This window comes from Calypte anna, chromosome 2 (assembly GCF_003957555.1).
Source record: "Calypte anna isolate BGI_N300 chromosome 2, bCalAnn1_v1.p, whole genome shotgun sequence".
Lineage (NCBI taxonomy): Eukaryota > Metazoa > Chordata > Aves > Apodiformes > Trochilidae > Calypte > Calypte anna.
Window position 1 is genome coordinate 136,070,877 of NC_044245.1, and position 19,681 is coordinate 136,090,557.

The window sequence follows — 19,681 nt, forward strand, 5'->3', positions numbered from 1 at the left end:
TAATGAAAATGATTAAAGTCAGTTCTTGTACACCCTTGTAGCAAGCATGGAGGCTCGTCTAACAGCACCTTTTACCAATTATTTAATATTTAGTTATTTAGCCCTATTTCCCTGAGCAGTTATGCTGAGGAGCTTTCCCTTCATGGACAGTTTTTACAAAGCTTTAAGTATTAAAAAGTACTATGAAGACATTTAATGCTACTTAGCAAAAGCTGGTATAAGTCTACTGAAGGGATTGACTGGTATGTATAGCAATGTTAAGCCTGTGGAGAAGTAACCTTAGACTTCAAGATTTAGAAAAGTAATATATTAAAAATATATTAAAATAAAATACAGCAGGTTACCTTGTTCTATGCAAATTAAACCCGGAGTGTGGCTTCTGTATTAAGAGACTTCACTTGCACATAATGGTTTTCCTAAAGTGTGCCAGAGAGAATGTAGTGATAATATGGTAACTAAAAATCAGCTGAGTCTGAGAAAAATCTACATGAAATCGCTGCCAAAGCTTTGAGGACAAAGTGATCCCAAGGCATGCTGTAGGGCATACATAAGCCCAAACTAAAGAAAAGCAAATGACCTTTTAACATCTGTGTATTTAACAAGCCTAGTTCTTATATACAATGTGCATATGTTCACTATACCCCTGCAGCAGTATATACATATACACATCTTTGCATTCTTGCCAGTTATGTCTCTTACACAATAGCAAAAATTAATTGTCCGGTACAATTGTCTCATAAGGTTATTCGCCATGATTCACTGCATTCTGGCTAGCTTTGGTGGGCCGTGTCCCATATCATTATCTTCTGTCCCTTCTGGCCACCCATCCAACTGTTCTTTTTTTCTTGGTAACCCACTCATTTGAAAGGGAAAAAAAACAAAAAGGAAAAAAATAAAGACAAAAGGAAAATAATAAAAAAAAAAGAACACGGGGTTTAATATTGGATAAGGCATGCTCTCTATATGAAGTGCTTTATAGGTCTTCACAAGACATTACAAGCTATTGAATTCCCATCAAGGAAACCTATTTCTGTTTAATTGTGCTAAGTGCTAAGGTTTACTCTTTAGGTTTTCCACTCTTTTCAGCTTGTGCATTGTTCCTGTGTAGGCCCCTCTGGATGTGAGTTGTGAAGTCATACTTGTCCGTGCAAAGATGCTGGCATATGCTGCACTGGAAAGGTCCACTGTCACCATGGCAACTCATATGCAAAGCATACATCACTTCATCCAGAAAGACAATGCCACAGTGCACACACTTGGTAGAAAGTTCATCTTGAGTACTTCTATCAACTTTCTCTGTTTTTACTACATTCAAGGGACCTTCATTTTTTACATTTGGTGGTGCCTTACTCTTTTCCTTGGAGGCACCATTTGCAGTTGGCCCAGGTCTGGAATGCTTTATCGCCAAATCTAGAGGAATGTCATTGTCTGATCCAACAGCTGAAAAATGAGGAGGCAGATTAAAGGTGGGATAAGGCACATAGTTTTGGCAAGGATTTGGTAGGCCAGGCACATGACTCAAGTAGTGTGGATTCCCAGGAACAGACAGCTTATATTTACTCCAGAATCTCAGCCAGTCAGCTTCACTCTGAAAGTCATTGTGTACAAATGGAAGTCCAAAAAGTGGGTACTGGTATTTTTCAATAGGGCTTCCAGGTGGTGAATAGTTTGGGTGTTTCGCAGGTCTCATGTATTTCTCTATTGGGCTGCCCCTCTCTGAGCTTCCTTTCCCTTCTGATATCGATGAACTGTTTCCTGGGTCTCCAGTACTTTCCTGAGGACTTTTTATCTGAATGTGCAAAGGTTGCATCCTTTTATGAATATCCAGAGTTTGGCTGACCAATATTGGCTGCTGAGCAGAATGGCTTTTAGTCAATGAACCTGGGGCCTCGTATTTACTGAGGCTGGGAAGCTGAATTTCTCTCTGATGACCTTCAGGTAAATGATCCTCTGACCTCCTCTCTAAGGGGCTTCCATTGACTTGTTCCTCACTGCTACCCCTCTGCTGTTTGTTTAGCTGCTCAGCCTGAAGTGCCTCCGGGTTAAGGCGCTTTCTTGTTCGTCTCCTAATGATCTGCTCACCATTGTTCTGCTTAATGATGTTTAAAGGCCTGGGAGTCTGCATGGAACACACACATAATGAACAAAAGGAAAAAAGAAAGAGACATTAAACAAATCTGTGACACCATGCTCATACAAATTTATCTTTTTTTTTTTTTTTTTCCACAAAGAGCTATATTATGAAGGTCCCTTCCAACCCAAACCATTCTACGATTACAAAGGTTTTATGGGAATGACAGAATTTCAGCCAAAATGCTGGATTCTTGCCCCTGATGTTAAACAGTAAACAATGATTTTAATCTTTTTTTTATCTGTCAATTTTCTTATACACCCTATGCCTGCTAAGTTGAAAACAGCATGAATCACCCAAGCTATCAAAGCATTTATAACCCCTTATTCCTGAAATATTATAGGGAAGACATGCTGAAAAAAGCTGCTGAGAACTGTGGATGAGGTGGGAGATACATGGCCCTATGCACTATGTCATCTAGCAAAAAGGGCTGCATGTTCACTGTGGTGGTAAGTGGGATGATAGTGGCTGGAAAGGGACTAAGAAAGATGGAGAAGAAAGTCCAGGAAAAATGTTTTCCCAAGTACTGTTGGGAAACTGTCTGGAAGAAAACAGACATGTGAGCAATCCTGACTATTTAGCTTTAGCTAGAGTAAGCTAAGGGCCTTGAGGCCCAGTTGCAAGGTTACTGAAAGATGAGCTATGGGAAAAAGATAAGGGAGCTGGCAGCAGAAAAGAAGAATAACAGGATAATGATATAGCCAGCAGAAGTTCTGTGAGAACGGGATTTATGGCCAAGACATAGCCACCTGCAAGATATCATTATATAAACAAGGGTTCTATATAAAGCGAGTGTAAATTGTTAATAAACGACTTCACTTTAACCATATTGGTGACTACGTATCGTCCTTAAGCCCCTGCGGATTTTCCACAAAGTACCACTGTAGATCTTTCTAAATGCTACTGATGTTGTGCTAGTAAGTTCTGATGAAGAGAAGTGTACCCTGAAGGAGTAAAAAAAAAGGTCTTTAAAGAAAAAAGCATTGAGGAAAAGGCAAAGGAAAGAACAAAATGAGGTTCCATTTGCTACTTCCCCACACCACTTCAGGGTAGGTGGCCTATTTAGATGGGAACCAAAAATACTTAGGGATGTGGTTTAGCAGTAGGCTTGGCAGTGATACGTTAATGGTTGGATTTCATGATCTGAAAGGTCTTTTCCAACCAAAATGATTCTACCATTACAATTTCATGTTAAGCAAAAACAAAAAAAAATAGAATGAGGAAGGCAGGGCAGCAGCCAGGCCACTCTGAAAGGCTCAAAATGGGAAGAACATGGTATGTGAATGAAACATGGTGCTGTAATGTTGCTATGTGTTGCTCTACTAGGTAGATATTAAAAGAAAAAAAATGTAGTAAAAAGTAATTCAGTTTTGTGTGCTGGCAGTTGCTGTTTCTCTCATCCAAATGCACACATAATCCTATTTTGGTGGGAGGCCAGAAAAGCACCCCACATAGTATTCCACTTCGATGTTTATTTGGAAATTTTCTTTTTTAACATGGTTTAAAAGTGCAGATTAAATTTTGGCATACACTCAATACCCTAAACAATTTTTACTTTGAATGTAACTTAATTTATATATATTCATAGCTTTGAATTAATAAAAAAATATCAAGAGTTGGAAAAGCTCTCACTCTATTATGGGGACCTAGTTTCTTTCTTGACTTGCCTCTCCTCTTTCACCTATTTATTTCCCTGAGGTCGGCTCCTTCTTAACGGTTAACTACATTTTAGGCAGTGCAGATACTTGTTAAGATTTTACTTTCAATTAAATATCTAAATCAGAAGAAATACACACTTTCATTTAGATTTTTAATAAGCAAAATCTATACCTAGCAGAAAAACAGCATCTTGAACCAGTCCCCTCAAACAGATCAAAATTGAGGCAAAATCATGTTTAGATAAAACTGTAATATTTTCTCTGTAAATTCTATGCAAATAAAGTTTATGGTTTGCTGAATCAATAGCCAATTAATATGCTGACATGCTGTGAGATCTTACAGTGTCGTTGACATTGCTCTCATTAAACTTTTACTTATAAAATACGGAGTATTTTCATGTGGCCTTGAGATAACCTTTCCATAATGTGGATATACTTTCTTCATGCTACAGGTATGAAGTCTGACCCATGAAACTGTTAAAAGAAACATTTTCACACCTGTGATTAGGGACCTTCACACACTTCTTTGCAGCTCAGGCTCTTCTGAGTTACATGTCACTAGGAGTTAAGGGCTATAGGTCCGACTTAAAAATTCTTCAGCATGCAGATGACTGCACACATCTGTCCAGTCTTAAGCTAAGTAAAACAGACTACACAGTGCAGTAAGCTATCCACATTTTTCTTACTCAGAGTAGCAAGGTGCAGACAGAAATACTCTGTATTAGCTTGCAGTTGAGGCAGAGAGAAAAATTTAAGCTCTTTTCTTCGTTTTCAAAGTAGCATTACATTTAGAAAATAGGGGAAACATTACTCAATTTTTACTTTTAATATACCCTATGTCAGATCCTTAATTATATATTATACTTAATATATTGAGTGTTGCAAAAATTTTTTTTGCCATCTCTGTATCTATTGGTAATCTTCCTACTCCTATTATATGAGTAACGTTTAAAAAAAATTCAAAAGTCAACAAATCATTCAGTAAGCTATTATACTTTCTAGATCCCATGGGAAATTGAGGTGAGCTCTCTACTAGAAGATCATATATGTTTAATCCCAGAACAACGTATTTTAACTCCTCACTGAAGCAGTTCAAGGATGTGGCCAAGGAATCTCTATGGAGAAAAATCAAGTTTTCCATGACCAAGTTAGAGCTCTTAAAGAATGAGAAACACTACTACAATATTAATGGTCAGATTCATGATTCTGGGGAGATATGGGCTATATCTTTCTTTGCAAGAACAAGGAAATATTGCATATATGGTTGCAGTGAACTGAAAGCATTTTATTCACTAAAACCTTTTTAATAATTGGCCGTCAGAAGGTAACTTCACATTTCTTCATATAGTTGTATGATTATAAGAAGAGATGTGTGAAAAATCTGGCAAGTTAGGTGTAAATAACCCTACATAGACAGAACATTTTTTAAAATATGGTGAAAAATTATCCAAGGGTATTATAGAAATGGAAATGTGACATAGCTATCTATCACTATCATGTGAATTTTTGTCAGTCACTACCATTTAGTAGTATCTGACAGACAATAGATGTTTTAAATTATTAAATACAAGTCAAAGAGGGACCTTAAGAGATAAGGGTATTATACACACATTAGGTAATGGGGACAGTAGTTCTCAATAGTTATAATCCAATCAAAACAGAGCTGTGAAATGGCTCTGTGTAAGAGAATTCTACTGAGCTGTGTAACATAAGTTAGTTTAACCGGGTGGCCTACAGAGGGGAACTCTACTATTCCCTCGAATTTATATAGTTTCAGACCTTGAAGTAATAAGTGCATCATCCTAGACTTCTTAATTCAAAAACATACATGAGATAGTTACTGTAATTTTTCATAAAGATAGAGAACTAGACAGGCAGACAGATAAAAGAAACTTCCATCTTTCCGGTGCCAGTCTAAAGAGCTTCCCTTTGCACAGGGCGGTCTCAAAAGGTGTCCCAAAGGAGAGATGTTTGATTATTTCAGACTCTGACTTACAATTGAGTTGCTATCATACCATAGAAGAGTGGAGGCTTAATTAAATTCTTTGCATTTGTTTGGACAAATTAAATTGAAAATATTAATGTCAAATGCCAATTGAATGACAGCCTATTGACATGCTTGAACAGCAGAGCTAAAAGATAGTGTCAGCTTCTCATTTTCTATATACATAAATTTTGACATTTTATTGCTAATTATTACTGTTGGAAGCCCACTAGTTTGTTCCTACTTGTTCATGAAAATTATCAGAGCAATGTGCTTGAATTCAAAACTGGTTTTTGTAGCTTTTATCAATTCAGTAAGCTATGCCAGTAATCATGGCAAGGTCCAACACAATGATTTAGAAAAGTATATTAAAAAAAAAAAAGAGAAAATGCAGGCTGTGAATAAAGTTCTACAAATAACTGGACTCAAAGGCCAAATTAACATTACGAAGCCAAACTGCCTTTAAAATCTTGGTGGATGCTTGCCACTGATCAATTCCCTTAAAATACATGGTATATCTAGAACTTTAAAGAGATCTCCAGGAAGCTACTTTCAGCACAACTTGGCCAAGATGCTGGCCAGAGATCTTGCATTAGTCCATCTTCTCTTACTCAGATGTTATCTGACAGTCTGGATTGTTCTGGAGCTTAAAAACAGTAATTAAAAACACCTGAGAAAGCTCACAGAAGAGCTTTCAGGCTGGTGATGATCTTGCTCCTTTTGAAAATGGGAATCTCTTTGTTATTAAATGGGCTGGCTAGACAGGATCTTAAGTTACATGGCATGTTTATAAGACCAATAGTAAAAGTCACACAAACTACTAATTGATTTAAAAGATTATGCCTCAAATTTAAAGAGAAGTAGGCATTGGCACATAGGTAATTAAGGGATTTGAAATACTGAAATATAATTTCCTAAGTGGCTTTAGTTTTTTTCCTTGAAAAGAAAATTTCTGAGAAAAAGTGAGCAAAGAGACACACTCTCAAGCACAACATAGAGTGCTGATTTGGGGTCTAAGCCTAAACTGTTATGTTGAGTTGGCAGACTCCCAAAGGCTGCCTCAATTTCTATTTCGGAAAAATAAGAACACTTTTTATCTTCATGGGCAGATTGTAAAAACTAATTAATTAGAGTCAAATCTTTGTCACCTGACGCTCCCACATGCTTCCATTGAAGATAGCAGGGATATTATTTAACTAGTGGGTCTTAACCTAAAAGATTTGGATCTTTTTGGCACCAATCCAAGGACACACTTAAGCATGGCTTTCCTGGACTTGGACCAGATCATTCAACATCTTCCAGCATCAAGCAAAGTGTCAATAATATGAAAACAAATACAGACACTCCATGATTATTACTTATTCACTGCTTGATCCTGACAGATGGTGAATGGTGAGTCTTTCCCTCAACAAGTGATGAATGCCACCAAGTGAGTAGCTTCCTTGTTGAGTTACTTCATAATCTTCAAGAAGACTGTAAGAACTGTACAAAAAAGAAGGAAAAAACCCCTACCACCCCATATCTCCAGGAAATACCTTTTTAAATTGTTTTTTGTGGGGGTTTTTTTGTTGTTTTTTTTTTTATTACAAACATGAGGGCTCTTGAATTTAGAGAGCTTTCATCATATTGTAGGCCTCTAAATGGAATTCCCAGAATAGAAATAATTTTCCCTTTATTTTGTATCAAAATAATTAAATGCATCACTGATGATCTCAAACACGTCTACCCACAGCATCCCAGCCTGTTTCATAATGAATTACATCTGATCCCAAAGTGACCATACTGCAAAACCCTGTTAGGAAATTAACTGCAGGCCAGGGAGTGGTACTAATCACACAACCAGAAAAGACCACAGCTGCCCAGCTTAGCTGCATAACCCCTTTTTTTCTGAACAAACCAGTAAGTTCTTCCTACCGAGTGAAGCTTCTGGTAGAGGCCACACGCGTTGCATACATATCCACCATTTGCATTCTTTCGCCAGAGAGAGGTCTTTGTGGTCAGGCAATTGGCACAAAAAACACCCGAGCCTCTACGTCTCTGAAATAGGGAAGACAAAAAAAAACAAAACACACAGAAAAAAAACAGGTCAGAGGTGAGTCACATGAGCTGCGGAGTTAGGACAAATCAACACAGGAGTTTTGTCTCTAGACTGGCAACAATGACAGTATAAAACCACACGGCCCATAATGAGGTCAGGTTCAATTGTGCTTAATAGGCACCACTGATTTTCATTATAATTAACCCTACGGTGATGGATGAGGTGTGTGAAACACCAAAGTCTTTTCAGAATAACAGCTTTAACTTTTTGAACTTCAGGTTTTGTGCATTTAATGATGGCTTCTAAACGGCATATTCTGAAAAACCCCTCTGGAAGCTGACAGAGAACATTCTGTAACACTCCTTTGCTTTGCTCATTGCATTTTACAACCAGCGATTTCTTTTCAGTTTGCTCAGTTTTGAAGAGTAGTAACAAGAATTCTGAAACACCTATACTTCAATTATTTATAGTTTGTATCTGTGTCATAATAATTCCTTTAACAGGGATTATAATTCATAATTGAATATATGATATTCTGTTCCAGTCTTTCTCACTTAATTCTGAAAGCAGCTATGATATATTTCCCACAGCCCAGTAAGAAAGAGGAGTGACCTCTGTCAAACAAATAAAAGTACAGTATTCTTAATGAGACCTCCTTTGAAATTCACCAGAAACCAGTCTCACCAATTGACAGGAAAGTTGTACAGTGACTTTCTTTGCTTGATTAAAAGAAAATTCTAAAAATCTAAGTACAGATTAATTTTTAACCAGACTGAGCTGGTTCATCAGCTTTCATAATAATCCAGGAACATTAAAAGTAGACATATTTATGAATATTGCTCATTAAATTCTTTCTATGGAATAATTATTTCATTAAACTTCTCATTTAAACAAAAGTTAGGCTGTGTTTGTGGCTACAAATACTAGGAAGCAGGAAATGTAATTCATTTGCTGAAAAGAAAATCTGAATTTCAACTCTTTTCCTTTTTTGCAAAGGAAAAAAAATCAACAAGAAACCTTCAGTATCTACGATAAGAATAGGCATGTACCAGGAAAAACAGCCGGCATGAAAACTTATTTTATTATAAATTAAGAATTACTAACACTATAAGTCACAATTTCAGGGTTTCATAAAATTTAAGCAATTTATTTAACTTTAGTCCATACTGTAGAAGACTGGCGTTCATGCCAAAAAAATACAATGGTTATAATTGTACTCTGATACATTTCAAATGGAAAGCTTTCTGCAGACATAATTTTGGCTTCAAGACTGGAACACTTTCTTGGCATTGAAAGGGCATTTGATTCATCGGGTGTTTCACAATGTATCACTAAAAAGACCTGGTGAGCAGCCAGTTCCCTATAGGGTAATTTTTCCATCCAGATGCAAGTGCTATCAGAGGCCCTCGTCAGCTAAACTAATTATGATCTTGCATTTGCTGATGCCTGCTCACTCTAACGTTCGACATCCTCCATTAATCATCAATACAAGGAAAATGAATGAAACGTAAAGAAATGAAGGCTAGTAAGCTGCACAGCCATAAAAATCTGAAAGGAGTGTAATAATTTAACAAGATTGGAGAAATATTTTTAGTGAACACGAAGTCAGACTAACAATTGCCCTTTTAAACCAAGAACACAATTTCATTAGTACAGTAGGTTGTGCTACTTTAAGGTGATACAATAAAATTGAGATTGTTGTCAAGATAATCTCTCTCTCACACCTCCTTACATCATCTCTACTTTGTCTCTTAAATCAGAAGCAGTAATACACTATGTTTTTCTCAATTTAACTGGGGGGAGAACTTAATGGTAGCTGCTGTTCTTCAGTTGTGTATCAGGGATACAGCTCACTGTGATGGTTGGACTAGGTGATCTTAGAGGTCTTTTCCAACAGTGACAATTCTGTGATTCTAATTCTGTGAAGGCACACTCGCCTACAAGTGAATTGAAACTTCCAGTTCTTTTTGTGGTTGCATATCCTGCAACTTTACCTGGCTGCTGAAAATCTTCCTTAAGAATACAATAAAGCTTTATTAATAAAGTGACCCCAATTTGGTCCACTTGAAGGGAGAGAATGTTCCAAGTGGAAATGACTGTATATGGACGGGATTTGGATACAAATGCAGAACTGTTCCTTTTTGTCTGATACTTTTCCTCTGCTGGCCTACGGCTTCTTGGTGTGGTGTATTAACAGAGTGAAGTTTTAATCAGAGTCAGTAATTCCACCCTTTTATTTCTGTTCCTTGAGTTTGGGAAACACCCTCTACGAAGTCATAGAAGACTTAAAGTATAGAGACTGTTCTAGTGTATACTCTACATTTATACACACCTGAGTGGTTACAGGTAAAAGGTATAGTCATGCTAAAATCTTCAATTGAATGCTAGAATTGAACTAGTATTTCTCTAAATTGTTGATCAAGCTATTTTTTTTTTATTATTAAAGAAATACCTGATTCAACCTGAACATTAGTTACAATGAAATAATACAGTAACTAGAGATGACAACATTTACAAAATACCTAGTAGTAACTATATGCATCAAAATTAAATAGCTGTTTGCATTATTTAGCAGAAAATGTGTAACTTCATTTTACATGCTGGTCTAACCATTCCATCTTTCCTTTCTTCACTTGATTTCTGTATTACCTGAGGATCTTACAGGATAATCAACAATTATTCCTCTGAGAGTTTCACATACATTACCAATTACATATACCAATTAAACCACCTCTGAAAAAATTTAAATGCTATTACTTTGTTAAATTTTTTGGTTACAAAACAAATTCTTACAGTAGGGACACACAGCTTTAGAATGGATTTCCTGGGGTGAAACAGGATAGTGGCAGAACTGGACTAAATGCTCTTGACTCTCAGATCCCACTAACCACATAATGGACCTACTTTCCAAGATACATTTGAGAAGTGTTGGTGATGTGGGCAAGAAATTATCTTTTTGTGTGTGTGTGTGTGTTATCTGTGTGTGTGTGTGCTAAATTTTGAATAGCCACGATATCTCTAACTTCTGCTGTTAGGGATTATACTTCTGCATGAGTGTACTTGGCTTCCTGCGTGTACTTGTCAATAATGATGGATAATATTTCTAGTTTTCCAGGTACTCTTGCAAAGGAATAGGCAACTGAGCACCAATCCAGGGAAGTCTACACAAAAGCTATGGATCACGGCTTCCACAAAATGCACTCGTGTTTGAGTGCTCTGCTAAGCACCACCCTAACCAGCATTTTCAAGAAACATGTCATTGAACATTTTGCTCTTTTTTTAAAATGTGAACCAATACTTATCATAGTAAATTAATCTCTGAAGATAAGCCCAGAAAAGGTAAATGGACATAACTAACCATAGGAGGGTTCGAGCCACAGATAAAAAGGTTTCAGCCTGCGATCAGTATCACTAGCACTAAGTGGAACTATCCAAGAAAATTTCCTCTGCAGCCTTGAAAGAATAAGCCAAAACATTCTAAATAACTAAAACATTCATCTATTAAGTCAAGTTTTAATCATCTGGAGCTTTATAACAACTGCATTACAATCTCAAATCCTGAAGGGGCCAGTGCAGTGAAGTGCCTGTCTCTATTTCCATTCCAGTTTCTAAGTCTGGGCGTTTAATACCATGGCTGTCTCAAATCATATTGGGCTGAAACTTGGCACAGGTTTTTGTCAGCCCAGATGTAACTTTATTTTTTTCCTTTTCTGTTTTGGTACTGAAAACTTCATTTACATCAGTTCAGCTGTTTACAATTTGGAAATTGGCCAAAAGTTGGGGGGGAGAGTAACGGGCAGAGGGGATTTCAAGTTTTTCAGATAACTCTTTAACAAATCTACAGTCATAGTGACTTTGCTCTGGGGTAAAAAAGTATGCACACATTTTAGTGTTTTAGTAGTAGCAAAGCTAAAAGTGGATTATTATTATTTTTACGTAGCTAAACTATGAAAGTTTGCAATTATTCACTGAACATGTATTGCAGATCTCTCTACTGTTTTCCCTCAGTAAGAACCATGCTGAAAGCATGTAATTGCATAACAACCCTTGATATGCAGAGTATTTACTCACATTTTTTATGGTTTCATATCTTGACCATTTCAAATTGAACAAGTCTGAAACTTGGTATACAGACTGTAAAGCCCAAATGCCTATTTTTTTTATTTTTTTTTTTTAACTCCTTAAATGATTTTCGCTAGTTACCAAAATTTCATTGAAAAGAGGAAATTATTAGCAGGTCTTTCTGCTAAGCAATGAAACTTCAGACAGTATTGTAACAAGTAACTAACTCAGGCATCTTAAGAGGATCAGGCCCTCATTTTTCATAAAAAAATGCTTTAGACTTAAAAAAAAATAACTCCACAGTTTATACAATGTCAAACTTTGCAGCCATGTAGAAGTGTCATTACACTACCTAGTTATACAAAAATATTTTAAAATGTTCTGAGCTTTCAGCTATTATTTCAATGGAATTTCATGTAGCAAAATCTATATTGTAAAAACACAGCCAAAGCACTGCTCAGGAACTGTGGCTTTTTAGCTAGCTAGACTAAGCAACAGTGCCTGACACTCTGCTAGTGCCAAACACATCCTGTTTTTAAAATTTCTGCCAAAAGATGCTTTTAGAAACTCAAATAGGCTCCACAAGCATCTGCCAAGTATTTTTCTTACATCACCCTCTAGGTTTGGACTAAACAAAGCAACTTTTTGCTGATTACTTTCACTTCCCCATCACAAAACAATACGATGAAACCTGAGTGGATTTTTTTACTGTCTTTCCTACCATGCCAGTCACAGAGCACGTGACTGCAGCCCCAGAACACGAGGTACAAAGGATTCATGAAATATTACTCAAGAATAAGCATATACCTAACCAAATTCCAGTGACAAACATGGGAGCTAAAACCACATATGCCTCACCAAAATGCTGACACTGGATACTCTCTGGCAACACAGGAGGTTCAAAAAGGAGGTGCTAGGAAACCTGCACATGCTCAGTTGAGCATAAACTAGGTGACTTGCCACTGTGGAGAGGATCAGCAGCTGGTCTCATACCTGTAATTGTCAAGCTGCTGCATCATAGTTCTGAACAACAGTGTGATGCACTCATGGCTACATCTGTAGATGTTGTGTTTGCACTGCTGCAAGTATTTAGGACTTTCTTGTTCCACACCCACTAGGTCTTTCCAGGTATTGTCCTCTGAGTTTGGGTGAGGTTCAGATTAACTGAAGTTTAAAACATGGGTAGCAAGGCAGGATCTGGAGTCTGCGCTACTTTTTGCTGTTTAGGACGAATAAATAATCTTTCAACCCTCATTTGTTTTGGCTGCAGAGGCACGCAGACCTTTCCGAATGTGTTTAATCAAAACTGCTTTTTCTCTCAACTATGAAAACAGCCACAACTATGTCCCTGTAAAGTTTCACATTTTAAAATTTTAGTTGCTTTTGCTGTAACAGCTATGTTTAAATTAAAATGAAAGTCGTTGGGTTTTCTTCCCTTTATAACTTGGACAGCTTTCAGGAATAGACCAGGCACAGCAAATTTTCAGCCCCAAAGCATAAGTTGTCAGAAAAAGCAAAACACATAAACCAGAGTGTTAAAGTAGAAGTTGTTTTCAACCTTAACTATGAGTTAACAGATGCCTCTTGAAGTCAATTTATTGTGCCAAATCCAAACTCTTCATCTAAGACATTTTCAAGAGCAATTACATTAAAGAGCTGTATTTGAAAGATACATAAGAAAGAAGTTAGAAAAGGCAAGGTGGGAACAAAGTAAAAATACCATGAGGAAAATTAAAATTACACATCTAATTCATATAAAAAGTTTAGTGGGATTTTTAATGCTGTATTGTGACAGCACCTTTTTATGATATATGCTGTACTACAAACTTTTAATGAGAGGAATCAGGGGGCTTTTAGAGAGAGGGGAAATAAAGACAGTAAATTAAACATTACTAACTAGCACACACTTCCAGGATACTACACCTGAAATATTTTAATGTGCATGGAAATTGCAACTATTTTTTTATCAGCAGCAAAACTGCAGATGAGCAGATTTTGTCCAAGCATTTGCAGCATTTCCCTGCATTCTGTAAAGCTGCATTATAGGCAGTGGTATTCACTACTCAAAAAAACCCCACACCCTCAAAAAAGGCGGTTAGGGTACAATGTCTTTGTGCCTTGCTGAGCAAGAAGAATTTAGTAAGGTATTAGTTTATGTTCTCATGATTGCTACTGAAGCATAAAAATGGCTGATCAAAATAAATTACTGAAGTATGAAAAACAAAGCTGTGCAAAGAAGCCACTAACTCACTTGCTGCCATCATCTCTTCACTGCCATCATCTCTTCACCTTATTTCCTCCCCCAAGCTACAGACGACCCAACCTTTGCCACTGTGCCAGAAGGAAACCAGCTTCAGACACCCACCTTCAGCAAGAGACTGAGCTCCACAGGCAGGAATTTACCATCACTTTAATCATCTGTTATAGGCCATGGAGAAACTATGGGATCATGTAATTAATCATAATACTGTTTACAATGATATATTGATTTTCATTCATTTGAGCATTTATTGGTGAAACTTATGTAGTTCATAGTTTATCTCCCTGTTAATCCAAACAGGAATGAAAGGTGATTTCACAGTTTCCCCCTCAACATCTGCAGCAGCACAAGTATGAAACAATATTTTTCTGCAGGTTAGACTTCCTTGCCACAGTTACTGGAAGCTGGTTTTAAACACTGTGTTATAATATTTGTGATTTCTATTGGGCCAAATAAGTATATAGAGACTAAATAAATATACATCCAATTTTTATGGTATGAGATATTTCTAATGAACGCTGAGAATCTTTTCTGGTGGAACTATATGTTAATCTGGTTTTCAAGGAGTTAAATATTTACTGAATCATTCTACAGAAAGCATGATTTTATAGAAAGCAGTTTCCTCCTTTCAAGCATCATTTACTAGCTATAAAATAACATAAACTGTTCATCCTTTAATCTCTTCCACTGCTTTAAACAGCAGCTACCACACTATGATATGATCTTTTTGTATTTGTATTTGTATTTTGCCATTGAATACCGGAAGTATAACAGTGATCTCCATGGAGGCAACCCAAAAAATTAATTTATAAAGTTTTATTAACACCAATAGCAACAACAACAACAACAAAAGTAACCTGGAAACCTGCATTCCCCACACAATAATGATGTCATTTTTTCAGCAACTGAAACCTATTCAAGAGGAACAGAAATACTGCCTCCAATAACTCACAGAGTCAATTACACAGGAAAGTACTGTAATGGGCTGTCCCCCGTCAAACAGCTCACGGACACGACTTCCTTCTCAATTACCAACTTGTCTGCATTGCCATCTGTAAAAACGAATGCATACCTTGTGCTGCCAGTTTCTGCTCTTGCACTTCCATTAGTGGGACTGGCTGCAGCTGCTCAAGAAGAAAGCCCTGATTGTCTTTGTTTTCCCCCAAATGTAACACCATTTTTCTCCCTTCCTCCTGTACATCAACTCATGGCAACACGTTATCTCTCCTGAGGCGTATCCATGAGCATTTGAGCTGCAATCTATCCGAGTCCTGTTTTCTGAGTTTAATACAGTAAAAAGCTGCCAGCAGCATCTCTCAGAGTCTTCGCTAACATTGTTTGTATCATAACGGGTTTTATCAGCCCTTTTTAGTAAATGCCATAAAAATTGCTAAGTTTATGGATAAAGTTCTCTCCACTTTTCTATATCAATTTGACCAGTCAACTATAAAAAAAAAATACTTGTACAAAGCAGCCAAATATAAGATCAATAAAAGAAGCCAAATTTAGTAATAGCACTATCCCCCTCACAATAAATTGTTAGGTAGATGCGTTAGTGAGCATAAGCAGGACAAATGAAGCCTGGTTTATGAACTGAGATCCTTGCCCCTAAATAATATAAACCTTTCTCCATGAGCACTCTGCTGAAACAGATTCACACAGCAGCTCTGATGCTAAACGGCTGCCTGAAAACTCAGTGCTTGTGCACACAGATCACTGCCTCTTTCCGAATGCAATGTGCTTCCAGCGAGCTCAGCCATCATTACAGAACAAATCTATGTTATTATGAGCCTGTTGCATTTTTTTCAAATTAAAAACACAACATAAACAGTATAAAATGTACAAAACTAGGCTCCTCTTTTTCTGGTGAGAAATTGGATGAAAGTATTGCCCTTAGAACTAAGCACACTGAAAGAGACATCGTGAAAAGTGGAAATGCTTCTGACTCTTTAATCTCATCATATGGCAAAAATATCCAAGCCTCGCTGTCTCAAATGGGGAATCTAAATCAATAGATACACTTTGCTATAAACTGAATCACTTTCTAAGATAAAGAGCCAGTTATGAAGGTGCCTAAACATGGAATTAGGTGTTTAGGCCTCAATATCAGAGGATTTATGTTCAAGGAGGCACCCTTCTTTCATGAAGTAATCTCACTCATCAAAGGCACAGATAAAAACGGAGCAAAGATACACCCATATTTCCTTGAACGCCCCTAACTTTGACATGGTAGACTAACCAGAGTGCATTTGCAGATCTCAGCTGAGAGCTGATATGTAACTGTACATGTGATAGTAATTGAGGGTCCCAATCCCAAAAGTGCTCTGCTGTTAGAGTGAGCACAAAGCTGCTAGAACTCTCAGCTTCTGGCATCTGTTCCCACTTCCACAGAAATCAGATGGGCAAAATTAAGTTTTGAGAGGGAAAAAAAAAATCACAGACATTTAAAAAACATTCCCTGACCTTATTAAAGTCCACGCGATCTCTATTTATATAGAAAATGGCTCAGAAAGCCAGCAGCTGAGAAGAGGAACTCTCATTTGTAGATTTTTGCTGAGGGCTGCCAAAATCAGCAGGGGAAAGGCTCCTCAGAGGTAAAAATTTCAAAAGCCATTAAGTGTCGTAGAAGCCTCAGTCTCACTGCCTTTTGATCACCTACATCCTCCCAAATTTGCACCCCGAATCTGGAAACTATATTGGAAGAATAATTTCTATTTCAGAGTTACAAAATGAGGATCTAAAGTTTTCATAGAAGTCTTCATGACTCAGAGAGGAAATGTCAATTAGGTGTCTACTTCTTTGTGAAAACCAGTGAGGTAACATTTACCTGTTACTTTTACTTTAAAAAATTCCCCTTAGAACCATTAATTTTAATTAAAGAAAAAATGTAACAAAACCCCCTTTCTTATGGGCAGCAATAGCTTATATGCTTGTTCAGGAACTGAAGTAAGTATAATTTGAGTCTCACGCAGTTCTCTTGAGAAAACTGCTACTAGGGTGGGATCCAAAGCAGACCATGTCCCCCTTTTATATGCAATATGCTTAGGACTTCAGTCTCACTGCAGAAATTGTTATGTGCTGTCAATGGAAAGGCTTCCATTCAGAAAAATCAACATTTGCCAACCCATACCACACAATTACCGTAGTTATTTCCTATTGTGAGCTTAGGGAGAAACTGTGGTCTCCCAGTTACCACGGTGTGGTAAATATTGAAAATTAGTGGCCTATTTAAAATGGACATTTTTATCTAATCCAACCCATTCCAAACATTACCAGATAACAAGACAATAAATAAGAGTCTGTATCTAAGTGGTTGTTTCTACTATAATCATCTTTTTCGGTCCTGTGATCACAATTTTAGCAAAAATATTCAGCAAAAAGTAAAAAGCTTTTTGATAGCTTTTTTTTTTGATAGCTAGGAAGTAAGAATGTGATCAACCCTTACAGCTATCTAGGGAGGCATCTCTCAGAAAAAGGAAAGAGGTAAAATGGAAAAAAAAAAGAAAAAGAAATGCCCCTCCATGTTTGCATTTTTAAAGCTATCTCATCTAAAAAGTGCCAAAAGCTGGGACCGTGCAGCCTGGAGAAGAGAAGGCTGAGGGGGATCCTGTCAATATGTATCTTACTGGGGGATTGAAGTAGACAGAACCAGGCTCTTGTCAGTGGTGCCCAGCGAGAGGAGAAGAGGCAAAGACACAAAATGCAATACAGTAAATTCTGTGTAAACATTAGGGAAAAGCTTTTTTACTGTGAAGACGGCTGAACAGAGCAATGACTTGCCCAAAGAGGCTGTGAAGTGTCTGTCCTTGGAGACATTACAGACCTGATGAGACACAGCCCTGAGCACCCTGCTCTGGCTGACTTTGCACTGAGAAGCAGGGTTGGACTGGATGAACTCCAGAGCAGCCTTCCAGACTCAATGATTCTGTGAGGCTTTATTCAGGGAGAGGCTACTGATTGCCTGTCACTTTTTTATTAATTCCTATCAATTTTAGCCTTAATTCCTATTATTTTGCCTTGAAAAATAAAATATTTTAAATTTTATGGCTATGAAAGCATTGATTAAAAGAGATTAACATCCAGGCTGAACTATCTGCCAGCCAGAACACTGTACAGCATTAAAAATGGAGAAATCTACATCTAAATTTGACTGTAAATAATTTTAGAAAGTTTATGAGGAATGTGTGAGGTATCTAACACAGGCTTTACAATAATGACTCTTGTTTGCTCGTTGCTATCAAGATTCTAATGCCTACTTGTAAATGAGACTCAGTATAGGGTGTTGTATAGCTTTCCTTAAAAATACCGTTAAGATGAGAAGGAGAAGAGAACAACCGTTCTGTATTTTAGAGACATTTCTCCTTAAATAGTGTTTATGTACTGCAAGCATCTCTTCCATAAACAAACCAGGTCTTTGGAACAAGTGAACACAATCTCTGAAGAATCTTTACCAGCTTCTATTTTTGGTACATGATGCACTGAGAATTTTAGGCCAACATGGGCATATGGTCTCCTAGTTTGATAGGAAACATTTCATGGAATTCAAGGCAGAGCCACAGCATAGCAACTGAAGACCTTAACACAAGGTTGATATAACACAAGGTTGGGGAGAAACGATTAAGGAAATAAAAAAGGGTTTCCTGATACAATGCTAGAAGCAGTAGGAGCATGTAAAAGCACACACACACAAAAAATAAAGTCATGGCAACTGGTGTACCAAAGGAATACTCTGAATCCCTTATTAATCCAGCTTAACCTTATTAACTAAACTGTCTTAATTTTTTCTTCTTTTTTAGGAGAAACACCTAGTAGGGAACTAATGAAAAAAACCCAACCCAACACAAACCAACCAACCAACCAAAGAAAAGCAAAGCAAAAAACCAACCAAACAAAAATAACACATAATATCTATTTTAATAACATTCATGCAGAATTTGTAACTTTTCTGCCTTTGCAGCTGGTATACACTCTATACTTTCCATGCTCATTTACATAGGCACAGAGAACACTGTACAGTTGTGCTTCCAGTGTCCCTAATCTATTTTTCCTCTTACCTTACAGAAAGTGTTTTTTAAATTATTTAAGACAGCAGTTTCAAAATCTGCATTGTCAGAATCGCTCCTGCAGATTACATTTCACCAAAGAAATTGTTTCGAATGCATGTGGCAGGGTGAGCCTGCTGCCAGGGGCAGTCATTCTCTTCAACAGCACGAGCCTGACAGGAGCAGTATGAGAGAAACACTTAACTTTGCAAGGTTTTCCATCATGCATTCTGCACAGTGAGGAAGAAATGTACCCATTCTGCCACATACTCAGGCTCTGGTTCATAGCCAGTGTTAAGAACTGGAAAACAACATTCAAGAAATCAAGCACCAGGCTGGAAGGAGAGGCACAGCTAAAACTCTCCTGCAAGCCTACAGTTAACTTGTTTTTCATATCCTTCAGAGGCATCTTAAATGAAGCTGACTGAGCAGGAATGCCTTGTAAAACAAGAGCTCTGCTTCCTTTTGAAAGTGGTGTCAGCGAAACAGCTCCACAGCCTCACCCA

At 37.3% G+C, this 19,681-nt stretch overlaps 1 protein-coding gene across 1 annotated transcript in view; it reads right to left on the reverse strand.

Annotated features, from left to right (window-relative positions):
• Window positions 1-845: 845 nt before the first annotated feature.
• The window catches only part of TRPS1 (transcriptional repressor GATA binding 1), a 207,721-nt gene continuing 188,885 nt past the window's right edge, over window positions 846-19,681 (reverse strand). Inside the window, exons 6-7 of the mRNA XM_030446296.1 lie at window positions 7,688-7,810; window positions 846-2,119 (exon numbers count right to left, since the gene is read on the reverse strand). Coding sequence (XP_030302156.1) covers window positions 1,058-2,119; window positions 7,688-7,810 — 1,185 coding nt within the window. The 3' untranslated portion in view covers window positions 846-1,057. The remainder of the gene's footprint in view (window positions 2,120-7,687; window positions 7,811-19,681) is intronic.